This window comes from Aethalodelphis obliquidens, unplaced genomic scaffold (genome assembly GCF_003676395.1).
Source record: "Aethalodelphis obliquidens isolate GAN/ISIS:26980383/991018 unplaced genomic scaffold, ASM367639v1 scaffold46, whole genome shotgun sequence".
Classification (NCBI taxonomy): domain Eukaryota; kingdom Metazoa; phylum Chordata; class Mammalia; order Artiodactyla; family Delphinidae; genus Aethalodelphis; species Aethalodelphis obliquidens.
The window spans coordinates 7,407,396-7,427,865 of record NW_020837990.1 but is presented as its reverse complement, the minus strand read 5'-3'; the positions used below and the strand labels follow the sequence as shown (position 1 = coordinate 7,427,865).

The following is a 20,470-nucleotide window of genomic DNA, read 5'->3' as shown; positions in this document are numbered from 1 at the left end:
CACATCTCCAAGCTCCAGCTTCTGCATCCATACCATCAATTTCATGGCAGTCTCCCCAGGATCTGGGGAAGGATGCAGTAAGATGATGGATATGAAAACACTTCGGGGATTAAAATGTGCTAGCTACCTGCAAGAGGTGCTGACTATTTTTCTGACGCAGGCCAGAAAAAGAGGGGCTGGCAGGGCTGGAGCCCCAAGGTTGGGGCTGGCACAGCTGAGCCCGAGGAAACAGAGGCTGTTTCCAGGCAGGGTGGGAGTGTGAGGAATGGCACGAGGCCCTTGTGAGAAAGGAAAAGGGACGTGTTTGTTAAAGTATTTTTTGCATTAATAAAGGATGAAGGAGCAAGTGCCAAGCCCTTCATTTCAACCTGCCCAAATCCTTCAAGTTCCAGTGGCTCGTTGCGGTCCGTCGGCCTCACCTGCCCTAGAGTAGGAGGGCTGGGGGAGGCTCCTGTCCTCTGCCCACGGGAAACGCTGGGGACAGGGAACCCACTTCTCCCAGCAAAGCCACTACTTCTTGCTTGAGGTCCTTTCAGGGCACCTGCGTTGGATTATCTGTCACTATGCCTGGTCCTCTATTATTTCCTTTCTGTCCCTACTCTTGAGCCCCCCGGCCAAGCAGGTCTTCGAGCATTAAGGCCCTGAGAGGCCCCAGTTCAGAGCTGATGACTCCACTGGGAAATCAACAGGTGTCCCTGCCCTCTGGCCACGCCCCCTGTAGTCCCCTCCAGCGTCACTCCCCCCACCCCCCAACCTCATTCTCCCCAAAGAGAATTTCTTGGCTTTTGGAGAATTCTTTATTGTTTAAAAATCATCATCGAAGCTTCAAAAAAACATACAACCCATCACACCCTTCCCGCTCCGAAAATGTTTATTCTAAGAAACTGAAACTGATGGCGAGGGGAGCCTAAGGCATCTCATTGGGCATTCAGCTTCTTGGAGGCCTCGTCGATGGCGGCCAGGATGCTGACCTTGAGGTTCTCCAGCACGGGCACTAGGCCCTGGCGGAGGTCCTCCAGCGCGGGCTTGGCCTTCTCGCCCAGCGCTCTCAGCTGCTCGCTGGCCTTGGCGTGGTACTCGGCCAGGCTGCCGCCGCCCTCCTTGAGCATCTCGAAGCGGGCGGCCATACGCTGGCGCAGGTCGTCGCTGTAGGGCGCCAGCTGCTGCCGCAGGGTCTCCACGTGGGCGCGCGCGCGGTCGCGCATCTCCTCGGCCAGCGGGGTCAGCTTGTCCTGCAGCTCCTGCACCTTCTGGCGCGCGCCCTCGCGCAACTCCTCGCCCAGCGGCGCCACCTTCTGGCGGTAGATCTGCAGCTCCTCCTGCCACTTCTTCTGGAATTCGTCCAGGTAGGGCTGCACCTTCTGCTTCACCTCTTCCAGGTCCTTGTTCATCTCCTGCCTCAGCGACTCTGTCTGCTTTTCCAGGTTGTCCCAGAACTCCTGGGTCACCGGGCCCAGCTGTTCGCGCACTTTGGCAAACGTGCTGGTCAGGCTGTCCCAGTTGTCCAGGAGTTTCAGGCTGAGGGGGGAGAGAGAGGAGGGCTCAGGGCAGGCCTCCCAGGCACCCCGGCGCCCCCCGGAGCTGCAGCCCAGCGCCCCCGCTTACCTGGGGTGACACCTGGACACACCTGTCCCTGAAGGTGCGGTAGCTGGGGGCAGACCCTCAGCCTGGCTTCTCCCATCCATGATCTCCCCCCCACGGCCCCCCACTCCCACTGCATCCCACTGACCAGATGGACAGAGGAGCTAGAAAGAGACAGAGCTGGTTTTGGTACCCAGTCCTGTCTGTCCCCGAAGCCGGGCCTTTTAAGGACCTAGTCTCCACCCTTCCAGCCCATTCTCCTCTCTGAAGACAGCCATCCTGTTGCTGGCCGGAGCCGAGGAGGGAGTTAAGAAGGGACTTAAGAAGAGGAAGGGGCTTGTTGCACCTGCAGGCAGAGCTCGGTGCCGTGAATACTGACCCGGCAGCACGGGTCTGCCCCCTGCTAGGGGGCTGTGACCCTGCGTGGGGATCCCACTTCTGTCTTCCATCCAGGTCTTCTATGGGGCCCATCAAATAGCAGGTGGGGATTCGGCCAGTCTGGCTGCTTCTTCCCACAGGCCTCCCCACCCCCACCCCCAGCACCGGCACCCCCTACCCCTGCCCCAGGCCCCCAGGCTGGGTCCTTACTTGAGCTGTTTTCCCAAAGCGGAGGCTTCAAATTGGGCCACATAGTCTCTGCCACTGTCTTTGACTGCATCCACGTACACGGTGGCAAAATCCTTCACCCGATCCCAGGATGACTGGGGGTCATCTTGCTGCCAGAAATGCCGAGCCTGGCTCCCTGGAGGTGGGAGGGGAGACCCAGATCAGGCCAGTTCTGGACCGGGATCTGAGCTGAAATGCTAGGTAGGGGAGAAGGGGGTGAGGGAGAAATTCTGCTCCCTGTGCCCAGGAGGGTGGACCACAGCGGTTCAGAGAGAAGTCGCCCCCCGACGGTCAGCTCCCTAGGTTGGGGGCACCTACCGGTGAGGAAGAGCACAGCCAAGGTCAGCAGCACGGCTTTCATCCTGAAGGGACGTGGGTGACCTGGAGGAGAAGACGGGCCCGGCTGAGTGGGGCTTGAAGGAGCCCGCGCACCTCATCTCACTGTAGCCCGGGAGGAGGGGGCGGGGCACAGGGTAGGAGAGGGCCAGGTGTCCAGAGCCCCAGCATGGGGCAGAGGAGGATCCCAAAGCCTGAGCCTCAGATGCCTAGAGCTGGGGGAAGCAGGTTGCAGCACTTACCTCAATGGCCAGCAGTCTCTGAATTGCCGGCTCTCCCCCAGCCTATTTATGTGACCAGGCAGGGGATGGGCTGGGAGGCTGATAAGGCCAGCCCAGGCCTTGCCACCGCTCACTGGTCCTGGCGATGTGGAACTCAGAGTTCAAGGATCAGCTCTGTTCCTGGGGCCGGGCAAATAGAGCAGGCAAACAGGAAACTGTGAGGGCTGCAGGGCTAGGGATCAAGGGTTCAGGCAGGGGTGGGAGGGAGTGGGTGCAGGCTTGCGGGTCCCCAGAGTCTGGGTCAGCTGCACCCGGCCCCTTCTCCTCGGTCGGGGCTGTGTGCCGGCCATTGTCCATTGTGCCCGTGCAGTAGGTGAATGGGAGGAAGGAAGAAAAACACATGAGCTGCCAGCGATGGCTGGGACTTCTCCACTCAGGCGGTGTCCTCCCCCGCTGTCCCCTCTCATTCCAGGGAGATTGTCTCACCTCCACCCTGCCCCCGCCTCACAAAGGCAGCAGACGGTGCTCCCACCAGTGCTGTCGCATCTCCTCGTCGTCCCCCCTCTCCAGGCCTTTGCAGACCTCCCAGATCCAAAAGCAAAGGGAGCCCTGTGCTAGGATGCTGCCTGGGGAGAGAGACAGGACAGTGCTCAGTGGCTCCCAGACTCTGAGATGTCAGAGACCTCTAACATTTCCAAACAAATTCTAAAGACCAACACAGAGCTGCCAACTTTTTATTTTGTCATGTTAAAAATCTTACCCACCGCTGCGCCCCACCTGGCCCAAACCTTACCATCTGGTGGGATGAACTGGGAGATTGGGATTGACATATATACACTAGTATGTATAAAATGGATAACTAATAAGAACCTGCTGTATAAAAAAATAAATAAAATAAAATTCAGAAATTCAAAAAAAACCCCAAAAGAGCATAACCTCAGAATAAAGGACAGTTGCTTAAATGGGATACATAGATCTTTGCATTGTTAATATTTTTAATTAATTAATTTTTGGCTGCATTGGGTCTTCGTTGCTGCGCACGGGCTTTCTCTAGTTGCAGCGAGTGGGGCTACTCTTTGTTGTGGTGTACGGCTTCTCATCGCAGTGGCTTCTCTTGTTGTGGAGCACGGGCTCTAGGCACGCAGGCTTCAGAAGTTGTGGCGTGCGGGCTCAGTAGTTGTGGCACACTGAGTTAGTTGCTCTGCAGAATGTGGGATCTTCCTGGTCCAGGGCTCAAACCCATGTCCCCTGCATTGGCAGGCGGATTCTTTTTTTTTTTTTTCCTTTTAATTTAATTTAATTTATTTTATTTTTAACATCTTTATTGGAGTATAATTGATTTACAATGGTGTGTTAGTTTCTGCTGTATAACAAAGTGAGTCAGCTATACGTTTACATATATCCCCATAGCCCCTCCGTCTTGTGTCTCCCTCCCACCTTCCCTACCCCACCCCTCTAGGTGGACACAAAGCACTGAGCTGATCTCCCTGTGCTATGTGGCTGCTTCCCACTAGCTGTCTATTTTACATTTGGTAGTGTATATATGTCCATGCCACTCTCTCACTTCGTCCCAGCTTACCCTTCCCCCTCCCTGTGTCCTCAAGTCCATTCTCTATGTCTGTGTCTTTATTCCTGTCCTAACCCTAGGTTCTTCAGAACCATTTTCTTTTTTTTAGATTCCATATATATGTGTTAGCATATAGTATTTGTTTTTCTCTTTCTGACATACTTCACTCTGTAGGATGGACTCTAGATCCATCCACATCACTACAAATAACTCAATTTCGTCTCTTTTTATGGCTGAGCAATATTCCACCGTATATATGTGCCACATCTTCCTTATCCATTCATCTGTCCGTGGACACTTAGGTTGGCAGGTGGATTCTTAACCACTGCACCTCCAGGGAAGTCCCAGCATTGTTCATATTGATCTTGGATCCCATACAGGTGAGAATGGACACCAGCCCTTAGGGATGGCTGGTGTCAGGGAAAGACCTCTGGACTGCTAGTGGCAGGAGCCTAGGTTCTTATTTCATCTTTGCCTTCAGTGTGCAAAATCCTGGAGGAGGATTGTGAGCCAGTTATGTAATGTCCCTGAGCCTTGGTTTCCTATCAGTAAAATGAAGATAAGAATGGGGGTGGCTGGAGGACGAACCCAGGGAAATCCTGTAAATCAGTACCGTGTGCTTGTTGGTGTTTGCAGAGCCATCTTGTAAGGTTTCTCCTGGAAGGTGTGCGAGCCCCCAACACCAGGTCACCTGCAGGGCCCCTTTCATAGAACCTGTGAACGTGCAGGCCAAGAGGAATTTTGAGATCAGCCTCTCCCCACCCACCATCTTCAGATGAGGAAACTGAAGAGTGGAGGAATTTGCCCAGTGTCCCTGGTGTCCCAGGGAGTTAGAGGCAGGGCTGGACTTAGAACCGAGGTCTCTGGACTGAGGACCCAAGGCAGAAATGTGCTCTGCACCACCTACTCAGGAAACTCCCTAATGTTCTCAAACCCAGCCGAGGAGTGCCGTCTGCCAGACCCCGGAGTGGCGGGGCTCCAGGCCTCTCCCACTCTAGCCAGCCTCATGCCTTTCTCCTCAGAGCGGAAAGCTCTGGAGCTGGACCACCTTAGGTTTCAATCCCAGCTCTGTCACTTGTTAGCTGTATGACCTGGGCTGGTCCAGACCTTCCTTCCACCTCACCTCGGTCTCTTATCTGTTAAGTGAAGATAATGATAGAACATGCATCTCCTGGAGTCATCGTAGGGGTAGCACGCATGGCAGGCAGGATAAGCCCCTCCCCCAAACACATCCATGTCCTACTCTCTGGAACCTGTGACTGTTCCCTTACATGGCAAAAGGGACTTTGCAGATGTGATTACAAGGACCTTGAGGTGGGGCAGCTATCCTGGGTTATCCAGGTGGGCCCGTGCCGTCACAAGGGTCCTTAAATACACAAGAGGGAGGCAGGAGAGGGAGAGTTGGAGAAGAAGGTGGGAGGTCAGAAGCAGAGGTTGGAGTGATGTGATTGCTGGAAGGGGGCCATGAGCCAAAGAATGCAGGCAGCCTCTATAAGCTGGAAGAGCCAAAGCAGCAGAGTTTCCCTAGAGCCTCCAGGAAGAATACAGCTCTGCTGACTTCATGCTTTAAGGCTAGTGTGACCTATTTTGGACTTTTGACCTCCAGACCTGCACTGTCAGATAATAAATTTATGTTGTGTTAAGCACTGCATTTGAACATGCACGGCAAAACTGAAAGGGACCTGGCACTTAGTAAACAGTAACTGTTCTGTGGCCCAGAGTCCCAATTTCGGCCATTCTGCCCCCCTGCTCCCACTGAGCACACTTGCACTGTCAGACCAGAGCTATGACCTCCGTTTCTGGTGGCAGAAGTGGGGTACGGTGAGGAATCACATTTTCTCTGCGTGGCCTTGACGTGCAGATGCCGAGATGAGAGACTGACCCACCCCCAAGGCTCTGTGGGCTCAGCGGAGAGGGAGGCTGCCACTTGGCCAGCCCAGCTCCCTTGCCTGTTGTCTAGAGTCTGAGGGAGGCCGGTCCCCTGCTGGGGCAGCTCAGGGGTGTCTCAGGACGAGAGGCTCCTTCCTCTTGGGGAGGGGAGGCGGTAGAGATCCTCCTAGCCAGCACACGGGGGCCTCAGAAGCTTACCGGTTGGGCACTGTTTTGCCCTGCTCTTTGGTTCACTACTGAAACGATGAGAGCAAACCTAGTGTTTGACATCTGCACAGTTCTTCAGTGGCCACAGCAGTTTCACGATGAACTCAGTCTGTCCCTTTAAGGCCAGAAGGCCAGATATTCTCCTTGTGGTGTCTGTGAGAAGGCTGCAGCTGAGAGCTGCTAAGAGCCGCCCTGCGTCCTTCAGCCGTTAAGTGCTCGGTGCTGGCAGGAAGGGCATCAGGGGGCCTGGCATCTAGCTCTTTGATGGTTGCCTGTCAGCCAACAGCAGCCGGACCCCTGACTCCCAGAGCCCTTGTTTGATAGCATCTTACCAAGCCAGAAGCTTCCTTTTTAAATACACTTATTCACTAGTGTGTCTGCTCCATCTCATTGCAAGATATTTGGCTTAAACGAGCCCAAACCCCTCATTACTAATAGTTTGGAGAAGCGAGTCTTTCTGGACAGAGACCTATGGGAAAACCACCACCAATAGCAAACGGAGCGCATCTCAGAACCAGACTTGGGGTCCAGCCAGTCATTGTCAGAGGCGCCAAGTGCCCGGATTGGACTAGCTGTTTGGTGGGTGCAGGGCCTACCAATGCAGGCCCACAGTCCAACCACCCTCTTCCTTGATCTGGGGAGTCTCTAGAGTGACCGTTTCTGAAGTGGGTCCCCTGACAGGTGTGGGAGTGTGGCTGGCTGGCTACAGGAATGGATTTTGCTCAGAAATGACAGGCCACTCATTTCACAATTGATGTCTCAACGTCGTGCTGGTCAGTCTGCGCTGGGAGGACTCTGTCCCCTGCTGGGCCTGGCACATAACAGACACTCAGCAAATATTTGCTCAAGGAACCACACTGGCAACCAAAGGAAGGGTCACCAGGGAGGCAGATGGTCATCTGAGGGAGTGGGCCTGGAGAGGGGACACAGGAATCTGGAGCGTTTGGCCCTGTATCACGGGCCCTGCTCAGAACATGGACTGGGAAAGCACATGGTGCAGGTCAGGAGGGGAGGCTTGAAGTTAGGAAGGTTTGGATTGATCAGGGGAGGAGATCCCCACAACCACCATCACCCTATTCACTATCTGGCAATTTTGTTGCAGCTCCTGGTGATAGATTCCAATTTAGACCCAGGGCAGGGCATTGTAACCAACCAAGATTCCCTCCTGCCCTCCCGCCTGGGAGATGAGGCAGCAGGAGCAGACGTCTGGCTCCTTGGCAGGCACGCCAGCCTTCCGAATTCTTGATCTGTGCCGGTGGAACGGGCTGGGGGCTACCACAAAGTCAGAGAGACGAGTGAGGATCTGTCAGCAGGGCTTCCATCTTCTAGAGCTCAGACCTCAGGGCCCGCATCCAGGAGGCAGGGCCCTGAGCTCATCTCAAAGGCATCCTGGCTGCATTCAGGAGGGCGTGGCACCTCCCGTAAAAGGTTCTTACAAATCTCTTGAAGTCATCTGGGTTTATCGCTGTTTGGTTTCAGAGACACTCCCAGCCTTCCACGGGCCTGTGTGCACACTCAGATGATTTCTAGAAGACCCTTATTGAGAAGGCTTTTTCCTGTTCTAAACAGTCCCACAGCGACTTTCTGGTCCACCACGGACTCCCTCCTCTCCCTCTTCTTCCTAGGAACTCCGTATTTCCAGCTTTTGTAATCTTTCTTCATAGAAGGGCCTTCCATCAGCTATCTGTCAGCCGTGGCTGTGACCCTGCTAGAAATTCTACCCTGCCCTCTGGAGTCCAGCCGTGGAAAAAGGGGGAAAACTATAGCAAAAGTCCCCTTCCATGCTAACACTTATAGTTGATCGTATCCCTGGGCTGACTGAGGTCACCCCATAAAGGCCCCAGCCTGTGCTAACTCTTTGAGGTCCTCCTTTTACTCCTTCAATAGTACGCTCTCAAGGAATGTTTTCCACCCGACTCAGCAAACTCTAACGTTCCCTTCTGAGGGGCCAGAGTCCAAGCCAGGTGCCTGACGACCCAGCATGGAGCCGAGTTCAGCCTTCTAGAGAATGCTCGTCTCGCAAGGCGGGGTGAGATAAAGCGCTGCTCAAAGCCCCACGCTACACGCCCTCAGCCTCCAGCATTCCAGCTTCCAGCCTGAGCGTTTCTCCCAACTAGACTCCAAACCACAAAGGCAAGAAACATATCAACGTAAGATCATAATCAGGTGTTTATTTGCACAATCCCCTACTGTCCAACCAAGTTACTAAGTTGTAAGTGCCCACCAAGAAACGACTAAAGGTCTTACTGCAACTTGGGTCTGGAGGTTTTTAATCCTTTTTTAGTTCAACATAAATGAGAAAGAAAAAAAATACTCTGACATTTTCAAAGAACAGAAATAGGAAAGTATGTTCATATACATTCAACATATACTGCGCATATTGGTCACTACAATACAAAGCAATGATTTTTTAAAAGTGTAGTTTGCAAGATGGCACGGTTAATAGGCTCACTGGCTTTCGTCTGGGTGGTCGCAGGGGGGCGGCAGTCTGCTCGGTCCATCAGCACCGTGAACAAAACAGGCTGAGCACGTGGTGGGAGGCCAGCATGGGAAGTGCAACGAGCCCGGAGAAGTCAACAGTGGCTGTCTGGGCTGTCTCGGTTGCTTCCAGAAGGTGAGCGGCTGGTGGCCACACCAAGTGGAGGGGATTTGGGGACCAAGGAGACACGGAGAGATCCCAGGAAAGGCTCTTGCACTGCAGAAACCCACTCGAGGGATACCGGGTCCAGGAGCTGAGCTGCCAACATCAGTGAGAAGGCCAAGCTGCATGGGGATCCTGTCAGCAACACCAGGATGGCCATGCTGGGAACCCGCTTTCCTCTGTGCAAATTCAGGGTGAAAGCCTAGGAGGCGCCGGGGGACCTTTTACTCTGCTTTCCCAGCAAAAGGGATCAAGAGTCGGGATATTTAACACCTCTTCCTTGTTTTGAAGATCGGAAGGCGATAACCCAGATCCTCTGTCAGCCCCCAGCCAGCAGAGAAGACTTTGGTTTCTAACAGCGAAGAAAAATAAAGATAATGACACAAATAATAGCTATTGCATATGCGCTGCTTCAGCTGGGGGAAAGGAGACCACTACATCTGTCACTGGCACGAGTGAGAACGGTTCACAATTACAAGGCCTAAATAAAATACTTTGAACAGAAGGTGCAAGTCACAATTCAAATAGAACAGAATCTGGTTAAACGTTTCTCTTTTAAACAAAAATTCCTTTTGTTTTTATTTATTAATAATAATAATAACAATAATAATAACAATAATATCAACATTTACCAAAAACAATTCCTACATGATCAAGAATTAAAATAGGGGCTGAGGATGCCCAGGGAGAAGGAGAAGTTAGGAGAGAGGCAGGACCCAAGACAACCTCCTGTTCTTCTTGCCTGTGACAAAGAGGCTGAAAAGGAAAAGCATTATATGTATGTATATATGGATGTGTACGTATACATCCATATATATATATATATGTATATATATATACGGAGCAACAATCCTTGTTATAGCACAATATAAAAGGAGAATAAAAGGTGACACAAAAGCATAGTGTACCACTGTCGGGTGTTCAGTCCATGGGTAGAACCAGCAGGATGATAAAGGCAACCAACTTTCCAGGTTGTAAGAGGGGAGCCGAGTTACACACCAAACAGATGTTCTAACTGGCAACCCATCAACGCCAGGCCACTCGCAGCCTCCGTGCTAACATTCTCATATGACCTCGGCTGGGCCAGATATGTTTTTCAGTGGATCCCAGCAGCAAAGACCTCTCCAGGTTCCAGGCTTGGGGTTTCTCTTTTTGCTCTCCAAGGGCCAAAGGCTGTCATCCCTTCCTCTGTCTCTTTCTCCAGCTGCTAAGATTCCAGAGGATGTTACCCTCTAGCTTCTGCTCCTGCAGAAGAGCAGTGCAGGGACTGGAGGGCGCTCTGTGGACGGAGGCCAGGGAGGGGAGTGGCTCTGCGCCCCTGGCCACCGTACACTAACTGCTTTGCTCTTCTGTCTCAAAAAAAGGAAAGAAAGAAAGAAAGAAAGAAAGAAAATCACCTCCAAAAGAAAACATACTTAAAAAAAAAAACAATCAAAAATAATCCAAACCAAAACCAAACAAAACCACCAACTCAAATACACTTTCACGAAAGGTGGCGAACGTGGATTTCCTGTTTATTTCCTTGGTGACTTGGTCATACAGGCGAACGTGGCAAAACCCCCCTCAGAACCCAAAAGAACAGCACGCTGATGAACCAAGTGTGAGGAAAGGAGCCGACATTCTGGGTGGAGGGAAACACAATGGCAACTTGGCGCAATGCTGCTAGATACTGTTGGTTTAAAGTCAACCTTTTCATTCCCGCGCGGTACATAAACCTGCAACAGAGCAGCAGACACAGAGAATTAGTTTCAAAAGAGAGAGACTCATATATTCCACTGAAAACTTAAAAAAGAAAAAAAACATAGGTGCGCTTTACCTCGGATATTTAGAGAGTTCTGCCTAGTGTGGATTCGCCAGGTGGCTTAACTGTCATCAAGTCTTTTCTGTCAATGAATTCTCAAAGACAGAACCGATACTACCTGCTGTGTGCGTTTAGGCGTTACTCCAGCCAGACTGGACTGTTTATCCGTTCTCTACCACTGGCCTCTGATCACACATTTCTGGAATATTTTGCCACTTGCAGCACAGCCTTAACAAAATCTGGCTGGCCATGTTTTCTTGCTGAATTTCATCCTTCAGGACTGAGTTCAAGGGTCACCTCCTTTCCCATTACCCTGGCCAGAGGTCCCGTCTGTCCTCTGAAGCCCTAAGCTCACTTACTCTGTGGAGGCTGTGGCACCTATAACACGTCTTATCCCCCATAATTCAACCAAGGGACTATGGCCAGCACCCACCCCCAAACAACTGGCGTAGTGCTTAATGAAGGAACAGGAAGACACAAAGACCTTGATGGGAAGAGTGGCGTTGTCAAGTTCACTGGCTCAAGTTCACATGGAAGGAATCTCCTGATGGGATCAGGAGCTGGTACTGGGCCAAAGGGCTAGTCTGGCCCCAGCCAGGGTGATACTCACCCTCCATCTTTTGCTACACGCCTGCCTGTTCCATGCTGAAGGAGACCTCGGGGTGCTTGTAGCTGAGCAGTATGTCTGTAATACACGTGGACGGGTAGCAAGAGGCGTTTAAATGCTGGCTGCCGTCAGTCAGGTCTGGATGCTCGTGACCTCCAAGACTCTCCCCGCATTCTGCAAGACCAGAAGCAACGTGGGAGATGTGCAGGCGGCGGGGTGGTAGGTAGACAAGAGGTAGACGGAGATGGAGGAGAAGTCTGAACCTTCCGTAGCCCGACTCCCAGCCCTGAACTCTAGCTCAGAGCAGGCCCTCGGTCTGGCTAGTGACCGTGGCTGGGGGCCAGGCTCCTTCCTCTTGTCCCCAGTGTCCGTTTTTCCCTCTTCCTTTACAGTCTCCCACCGTCGAGCACCGTCAGCTCCTGTGGTGTGGAGGACACCCTCGCAGCTGGCAGACACTGACTCCTGGGCACGCTCTGTACTCAGGACACTGGCCTAAGCACTGTAAACCCCCCAAGCTAGTTAATGCTCACAGCACTATCTAGGACAGGGGCTCTGTCCCTTTACAGGGGAGGACCCTGGGGCTCAGAAAGGTTAAACGCCTTAACCTGTGGAGCCGGTAAAGGGCAGTGAGAATTTACCGCAGACCTGTCTGCTCCCGAGCCTGGGCTTTATAGTAACTATGATACCCTCCCTCTACTGGTCCTAAAGGGAGACAGACATGAGGACACAGTGCCCTCTCATCAGAACCAGAAAGAGTTATGGAAGGAGCATCTTAACAGAGCGCTGCAGACAGAAGTGTGACGCCCCTGCCCTCAACCCGGAGGCGCGCTCCTTCACGCACTCACACTCGGTGCAGGAGAACTGGGGAAAGGCTGTATCCAGACAGAACCCCTTGGGGATGCCGTGGCTTCCCATGGGCTGTTTGTACAAGAGGGGAGTAGTCACTGGTGACCATGAAAGGGGGGCCCCTCCAGGAACTTCTCCGGGCTGCCCCACGCATAACACCCCTCACCCTCATTCTCCCCATCCTGGAACTGCTGGCTCCCCATGAGCGAGGACTGACTGAGAACCGCATCTGACATCCGGGCAGAACTAAGTGCTTTCCCAGCCACGAGACTCATGCCAGGCAAGTTATCCAGCTGCACCTGCAGGAAACAATTAGGGAAAGAAGTAAGGATATCAGAAAATGCGCCACCCTCAGGGACCCCTAGAGACAGCTGTGCCCTCCAAAAGAGCCCAGGCAACGGCCGGCCTCAAGCACTACCACCCAGACTCCCTTCCTCTGCAGGGCCATTTAAAGGGGGATGCGGCAATGGCGACCCCGCGGGAAGCTGAGGCTGGGGCTGGGGGTAGGGTGGGAAGGGAGGGGCACAGTGAATCTCAGCTGGTGGTCAGATGCCCTTGACATCTACATGGCCTTCCAGTGCCAGGTTTCTGACCTCTCTCATTACCATGAGGAGTCTGTCTTAGGACAGCACTGTCAACAGCACTCTCTGCGAGGATGGGAATGTTCTGTACCTGCCCCGTAGGAAGCCAGCAGCCACAAGGGCTACTGAGCCCTGAAATGTGACTAGTGTGACTAAAGAACTCAGTTTTCAATTTTATTTTGTTTTAATGACATTTAAAATTGCAAAGCCACACGTGGTTGGTTGCTGCTGTATTAGACAGTGCTGCCTGCGAGTCTGCCCTAAGGGAACAACGCTTGGCCGAGTGGATTAGCTCCCTTATCTGAATAAATTCAATGCAGCTGCCAGAAAACTAACCAAGAGCCTGAAGGCTCATTTGCTGGGGCCTGAGTTTAGCCTGTCTGGGGAGAAGTTCAATAACTAAGACAAGAGGAAACAGACGGCAACCGTTCTTGATTCCTCAGTCTCAAATGTGGGGCTCAGGTTCTACGGAGATGCTCCTGGAGTTCAGGATTGCTTGTTACGGTGATTCAGAGAAATGCTCCCTTAGTGCCCGGAGGCGCTGCACTCTGGCTGAGGAGAAGGAGAGTACATGCCACCCCGCATTCCTAAGTTCTGTTTTCAAGGACCCACTTCCGGAAAGCAGGAGGGGGCCAACATACATAAGCGTCGTCACTGTTCTGGATCGTGTGGTGTCTCTGGAGGGTCCGCGGCCTGTGGTGTTCACTGACTGAGGGGTGTGCTGGGTACCCAAGTCCATTGTGATCTGGCAGCTCCATTGCTTGTCCTGGAGAACTTCTATCCATGCAGTTCCCTAGGACAGACTCTGAGGGGACAGAGCAAAATAGGGTCAGCAGACCTAGAGTTTCTCCCAACACTGGCAACTCTCACCAAAGAAATGTCTCGCAAGGGACAGTGGGCAATGGTGAGGGCCACGTGCGCACTCTCCACTCATCCTCAGCTGGCTAGTGATGCTCAGAGGAGCCTGGACCAGCCTGGCAACCCTGAGTCTTAACAGCAAAGCCGAGGCTCTCTCTTGCAGGGATCACACCCTTAGGAGAAAAAAATCCCACATATCAGTGGTTGGCTGGATCACACTGAACATTTTCTTTTTTTCTTCATTTCTCTGTTGATTTGACAGTGCTATGTTCCCACACCTAGATGCACAGAAGAATCATTCTTGGCGCTTTCAGGACCTCTAGCCTAGAAGGATGGCCTCCATCCTGTGGACGCCTCTCTCCCCTTCCTTGGCTTCCCCTCTGTACACCACCCAGTCCCCTCCTCTCCTCCTCTGACTGCTGCCCCCAGCTCCTTCGCTCTTTACATTTCTATCCTTGACTGTCTCTCTCTCCCCACACTTGCTTTGGCAGTATCATCTATTTTCACGACTTCAACTACACTGCTTCTCTATAAAGAATTATAGAAATGCTCTTTTAAGCTCCAGATCCAAAATTCTAACTATTTACTAGGTATCTTTCAACCTGTCCAATTCAATTGGACTCAACATGTCCAATTCTAAACTCATCAGCTTTCCCCCACAACCTCTTTCAGACATCCTGGTTTTGGTGCCTACTTTCCTAATCTTCTGGGTATGATGAGCTTGTGGAGTTCATATTGATTCCTTACTCCTGCCTCCACATCATCTTAAGTCAGAAGAATGTGTCCCTCCAATGTTGGCCACTTCAGTCTCTTTCTTACTAATCTCACTGCTTCCACTGAAGTCCTGTTACCTCTTGCCTGGATCACTATAAAAGCCTCCTAACCATCCCTCTAGCATCGTCCTACAAAGACTAACCTTTCTATAGGGGAGCCCCAAACCCCTCATTTTCACAACACCGTCCCAGCCTCTCTTCCCATGAGTACGCCACACGACTCTCCTCTACATTCTAAGCTCTGGTCAAATGGGACCGTGGACAGTTCAATGCATTTGCTCTCACTGTTCTCTGTCTCTGGAAATGCTTGATTCTTTTACTTCCATTCCTGCCAATCCGAATCAACTCATCCTTCTAGGTCCAGCTCAAATGTTATAATTTTTATGAAAATTTCCCTTTCAAACAGAAATAGATCTTTCCTTCCTTTAAACGTCAGAAGACTCTATTGGACTCTGATTACTCTAATGTTATTCCTGGCACCATCTTCAATTGCATACTTGTCTTAAGTATTCATACTAAACTGTAAATTCTTGGAAGACAAGCCCTCATGTATTCTATGCATGTTTGTGACCCTTCACTATTCCAGAACACTGTCCTCTTCCCAGTGTTTAATAATAATCTCTTTAACTGATATTAATAAACACTCTCTTAATGTGGGTTAGCCACCTGTCAGAGTCATATATCCCTGTGGACTGGATTTTGGAGAGAAAGAGGAATTCATGAAGACTGAGTATTTCTTCTTCTTGGCCAAGGATGGTCAAGAAGAATACCAGGGCCACACCTAAGTTGACAGGATCCTCCTGGTGGCACTCCTGGCTCCAGTCCTTAAGAGCCTAGAACTTCAACGTACGCTTCCTTTGCTTGGTTGGTTTTTCTGGGTTAAAGCTCCCTGGCAACTATTGGGCTCATCTCCTGATGAACTGTACCTTAGCGAGACCAGGTTTTTAAACAAATTTTAATAGGAAATACAGTCCTAATGCTACCATCCCAGTATCTATTTGAATAACGAAAGTAAAATGCACTGCTTGAGTGATGGTTAAAGGGTTTCAGGTCTCTATATTCAAATGGTCTCCGTAACCATCAAGGTGAGGCCTGGGTTCAGGGGCTGAGGCAGGACGGGAAGGGAGGGGAACAAAGTGACATGCACGTTGCTGGTAATGCAAAACGCTCTGGAGAAAAGTGAAAGGATGGGAGCTTCCAAACTACCAAAAATGAAGTCAAGTGAGAAATCGTTTGAAAGTTCTTTGAGCAAAGAGGTCAAAGGAAGAGCCAGGAGCCACTGCTTTTGCTACTGAAAGCTAAAAGCCAGCAGCGAGAGGAAGATAAAAGAAAGCCTACGCCAGGGCTTGCTCTGTGGGATTAGGTCACCCATCCTACCCACCCAGCCCGATTCCTCTCAGTGGACACAGCTCACGTGCTGGCCGCAGGGCCAAACAAAAGCCACCGGCAGGAAGTGGTGCAAGGCTGCCTCTGTGGAGTGAGGGCCTGGCTCTTGAGTCTGCTTTGCCAGGAAGGAACACGAATAGCTGCTTCTTACTTTTCCGAAGTGTTTTCTAATGCCTATACTTTCTTCTTTGATCGCTAACCCCATCCACTCAATTCCCTGGGGCTCCTTTTTTCTGGACTATAGAGCTGGATGCAAATCTCATGAGCTGCACCTCCTTGCTCTCCCAAAGACAAACGCGAGAGCTCTCCCGTTTAAAGATTTTTAAAGGATGATTATCAAACGTGAGGAAATGGCAAGGCTAACAGCATGTATAAGCCCTGGGTCTTGACATTCAGTTCCTTCCCACCTCTTCCAGAGGCCTCACTGTGTTTATCTGATATGTATGCTGAATCTCCCTCCCCCAACCCACCTCTCTTTTTTTAAATCTATTTTTATTCCTGAGAATGGGGTTTCTCCAAACCCAAACACCTACCCTCCTTTTGGCCCTGCCTTTGAGAAGGTCCCATGGATGCTGTCCTCCTAGCCTGCTCTCTTCACAGCCTTTGGGTCTGGTGCCAACACACCTGAAAGTGCCACCAAGACAGAGCGAGCTATTGCTTGACAATCACATGACGAGCCTTCCTGACTCCCTGGCCTAGAGCTCAGAAGCACTAGCTCTGGGGTCAGGAAGACCTGGGCTTGGATCCTGGCTTCACCAGGATTCCTGAGGTGGGGGATCCTGGGCAAGTTAACTGACTTCACTGGGTCTCAGTCTCTTCATCTGTAAAACAGGACCTACTCCACAGGTGTGTAAAGGGCTTACTTGAGCTTGGTACTCTGTTATGAGCTCAGTAAAGACTCATACTCATTTCAGAGATGTTACTTCTGAGTGGATGGGGCACAATGAACCAGTTGACAAAAACAAACAAGAAAATGATTTTATCACAGAATCCTGCTTCCAGAATTATGGGGGCAATTTACCCATAGGTAAGTGAACAAGTGAGTCACTGAAACTTTATCTTCCAGGAAAGAAGCCTCTGGTTTAGGAGCGACAAATGGAAGTTAAAAACTAGACGAAAGGGAGCTCCCTGGCGGTCCAGTGGTTAAGACTCGGCGCTCTCATTGCTAGGTCCCAGGTTCAATCCCTGGTAGGGGAACCAAGATCCTAGAAGCCTCAAGGCACAGCCGAAAAAACCAAACCAAAATCAATCAAACAAACAGAAAAACTAGACGAAAAAGAAGTCTATTAAGGACTTCCCTGGTGGCACAGTGGTTAAGAATCCGCCTGCCAATGCAAGGGACACGGGTTGGAGCCCTGGTCCGGGAAGATCCCTCATGCCACGGAGCAACTGAGCCCGTGTGCCACAGCTACTGAGCCTGCGCTCTACAGCCCACGAGCCACAACTACTGAGCCCACGTGCCACAGCTACTGAAGCCCGCGTGCCTAGAGCCCATGCTCCACAACAAGAGAAGCCACCGCAATGAGAAGCCCGCGCACCACAATGAAGAGTAGCCCCCGCTCACCGCAACCAGAGAAAGCCCACGCGCAGCAAGAGGAAGCCCACGCACAGCCAACAACAACAGCAACAAAAGCCTATTAATAGGAGTTGGGTTACAAACCAGGGCTCTGTCTGTTCAAATTTCAATATAACTCACAGGTCGAAGATCTGGAAGGGCTGGCATCTTTTGCTTGGCAGATATAACTTGGAAGGGGTAGAATGGGAGGCAAGGAGGCATAAAGAAAAGAATATGACTAGGAATTCGGGAAACTTGAAGTCAGGTTCCAACTCCATCACAAACAGTGTATGAACTTGAATAAGTCATTTAATCTCTCCTAACCTCAGTTTCCCTATCTGAAAAATGAGGGTTGTTTGGGGGGCTCAAGAGCTAACACATGTGTAACGGTCTTTAATAAACTGTAAAGGACTACACAAGAAAAGTATTTTTAGTAAGAATGTTGAGTCCTGCGTTTAGAAGTCCCCTGTGACACTCTATAGGTGAGACCCTCTGACCAGTTTGGCAGCTGCGGGGGCGGGGTGGGGGAATGCGGGCATGTGTGTAAACAGACCAAGCCCCTGGCCAAGGAACGGGAAATTCGGGCTCAAATCTTTGGCCTTCTTTATGCCAATTCAGCAGCTGGAGGAACTACGGAGCTCACCACAGGATATACAAATAATGCGGAAAGAGGACTGCTGGGGGCACAATTCTCGGGTATTTACCCAAGTAAACCTGAGACAGTACAGGAGGAAGGATGATCATCTGATCACGCAAGGGGAAAAATTACACAAACGGATCCAAGCGCAGCGCCCACCTACCCAGGGAACCTCGGGGCAGCTTGCACAACTCTCTGTTGAATCTGTCAATGTTGACTCATCCTTACTCATTTACTGGGTTTTAAGGGAAAATGAGAGAAATGACATGTGCACATCCCTCCTAAAGGTTCTGAGGGGTAAACCCTCCCAGTCTCTGTCATCATGTGACTCCTCTGTGAGGCCTGAAGTCCACCAATGCTGCGGAAGCTGAGTAGGCTCGGAGAAGAGGATGCAGTTTTCTTTGTGAGTTCAAGCTGGTAATCTCACTGTGTAAACTGGTTATGCTATCATAGTTATTTGCAAAGTAAAAAAAAAAAAAAAAATCAAGTGTATGTAATACTACAGAGGGAAGATAAACCTTACTTCTACTTCTGGAGTGGCAGACAGGAGATTACAGGCAGCATGGGGCATGTCTAGCCCTGAACCTTCTACACATTACAAAGAGACCTTTGGCATGCTGCCTGCTCAGCGCTCTGGCAGTGCCTGGCCCCGCGCTGATTGGTGGCATACGGCCGTAAAAGAAATAGGTAAGCATGGCCGCTGATACGATGGCATGTAATTTTCCTTGACTAACACCAGCAATCCCTGATAATCGACCCTTCAGAAATTTTAGAAAGATGCCAGTAGCTCTGCTCGTTATAATTATACCTCTTACAGCACTCATTACGTAGCGCTTCATTTAAGGCCATTTATGAGCTTGTCTCTCCCAACCCCCAGCCCCCAGTACGAACTCCCTGAGGGCAGGTTCTCCACCTTTTCATCCCTGCATTCCCCACTGGACCTAAAATACAGTCTTGTGTTGATCTAGTCATTCAATAAATTTCGCTGAATTTGCTCTATCACAGAAGTAACACATGAAGTGTTTGGGGGCCCGTGTGTAACTACACAGAGATGGAGGTCTCATCAGAGCAAGCAGCAGGCGTCGCCCCAACAAAGACATAAACAAGGACGGGCTGCACCCTCGTGCCTGCAGGGTGGTGGGCGGAGCACATCACAACCCTTTCTTGGCAGAAGGAAGGGCAAATTATCGGATGATTCTTTGGCGACTGTAAAACTGTGAGCTCTCATGTTTTTAAAAGAGTAGAATCACGTCAGGTTAAAGCAGGAAGAGATTGTGGAGCCTAGTTTCTCCTGTAAAAGGGATCATAAGACATACGCCCAAGGTGGTTGTGAACACTAAATGAGTAACTGGCTGGAAAGCACCAAGCCCAGAGCAGACCAACTCTAAACACCTTCTCGGAGGGGGCACCCAGCTAGCATCCCTCACGATGGGAGGAGCGGTTAGGTGTCGGGGTGGTCACAGGTTTAAGGTAAGGACAATGGGGGCGCTTCAGGATAAGAAGAAATTTTAAACACACATAGGTACATCCCCGGAGGGATTCTAACTCTAACTCTGGAGTGGCTTTGGGCTTCCCTGGTCTATTTTTTCTCTATTGCATTATTTTACTATACTGGATTCTAAACTCACAGGGTAATAAACTTGGGGCTTTATTTATTAAAGATAATTGTATATATGGTTCCAAAAGTCTCAAAATAGAAGTCGAAAGAGGTTAGAAAGAAGCAAGGTGAATAGTATTCAAGAAAAGGCATACGCCGTAGCTAAGTTAAAGAGTAAGTTGAGAGTAAACTGGGCAGAGACAGGAAGGATCATCTCTACCATACACTGGTAAGCAGGGCAGGAGCTAAGATTAGGGCTTCTAGCAAAGCTCGTATCAAAGGTCAGGAAAAGAAGATTTAAGAAAAAAGAGGGCTTTGGGGGGGAAGCAAAACTGATCATGAGGCAACAAGGACAGGGTAGTTTTGAGCTGAAACCTTTAGGGGTGTACTTATGACTTGACTCTTCCAGAAACCACAAGAGATGCTTGCAGGGAATAATGGCGGCGATGGTGGCGGATGTAAGAAGTTAGGGGGAAGGAAGAGGGAGAAGTAACCGTAGTCACTCAGCTTGGGGAAGAGGTGGGAGGGACTCGTCAAAAGAATCCTGACTGCGGGCTTCCCTGGTGGCGCAGTGGTTGAGAGTCCGCCTGCCGATGCAGGAGACGCTGGTTCGTGCCCCGGTCCGGGAGGATCCCACGTGCCGCAGAGCGGCTGGGCCCGTGAGCCATGGCCGCTGAGCCTGCGCGTCCGGAGCCTGTGCTCCGCAACGGGAGAGGCCACAACAGTGAGAGGCCCGCGTACAGTAAAAAAAAAAAAGAATCCTGACTGCAGTTTCGGCCT

General features: G+C 51.0%; 2 protein-coding genes across 5 annotated transcripts in view; both read right to left on the bottom strand.

Annotated features, from left to right (window-relative positions):
- Positions 1-778: 778 nt before the first annotated feature.
- On the bottom strand, positions 779-2,955 carry APOA1 (apolipoprotein A1). Its single transcript, XM_027081861.1, has 4 exons — positions 2,766-2,955; positions 2,506-2,568; positions 2,170-2,323; positions 779-1,518 (listed from the first exon to the last, which is right to left on the bottom strand). The coding sequence occupies exons 2-4, from the start codon at positions 2,546-2,548 to the stop codon at positions 918-920; spliced, it is 798 nt and encodes a 265-aa protein (XP_026937662.1). The 5' UTR covers positions 2,549-2,568; positions 2,766-2,955; the 3' UTR covers positions 779-917.
- A 5,604-nt stretch (positions 2,956-8,559) lies between these two features.
- The window catches only part of SIK3 (SIK family kinase 3), a 247,548-nt gene continuing 235,637 nt past the window's right edge, over positions 8,560-20,470 (bottom strand). For all 4 annotated transcript variants that reach the window (XM_027082237.1, XM_027082239.1, XM_027082238.1 and 1 more), the window contains 4 exons: positions 13,526-13,689; positions 12,470-12,602; positions 11,461-11,631; positions 8,560-10,764 (listed from right to left, as the gene is read on the bottom strand). In XM_027082237.1, the coding sequence (XP_026938038.1) occupies positions 11,474-11,631; positions 12,470-12,602; positions 13,526-13,689 (455 nt within the window). In that variant the 3' untranslated portion in view covers positions 8,560-10,764; positions 11,461-11,473. The remainder of the gene's footprint in view (positions 10,765-11,460; positions 11,632-12,469; positions 12,603-13,525; positions 13,690-20,470) is intronic.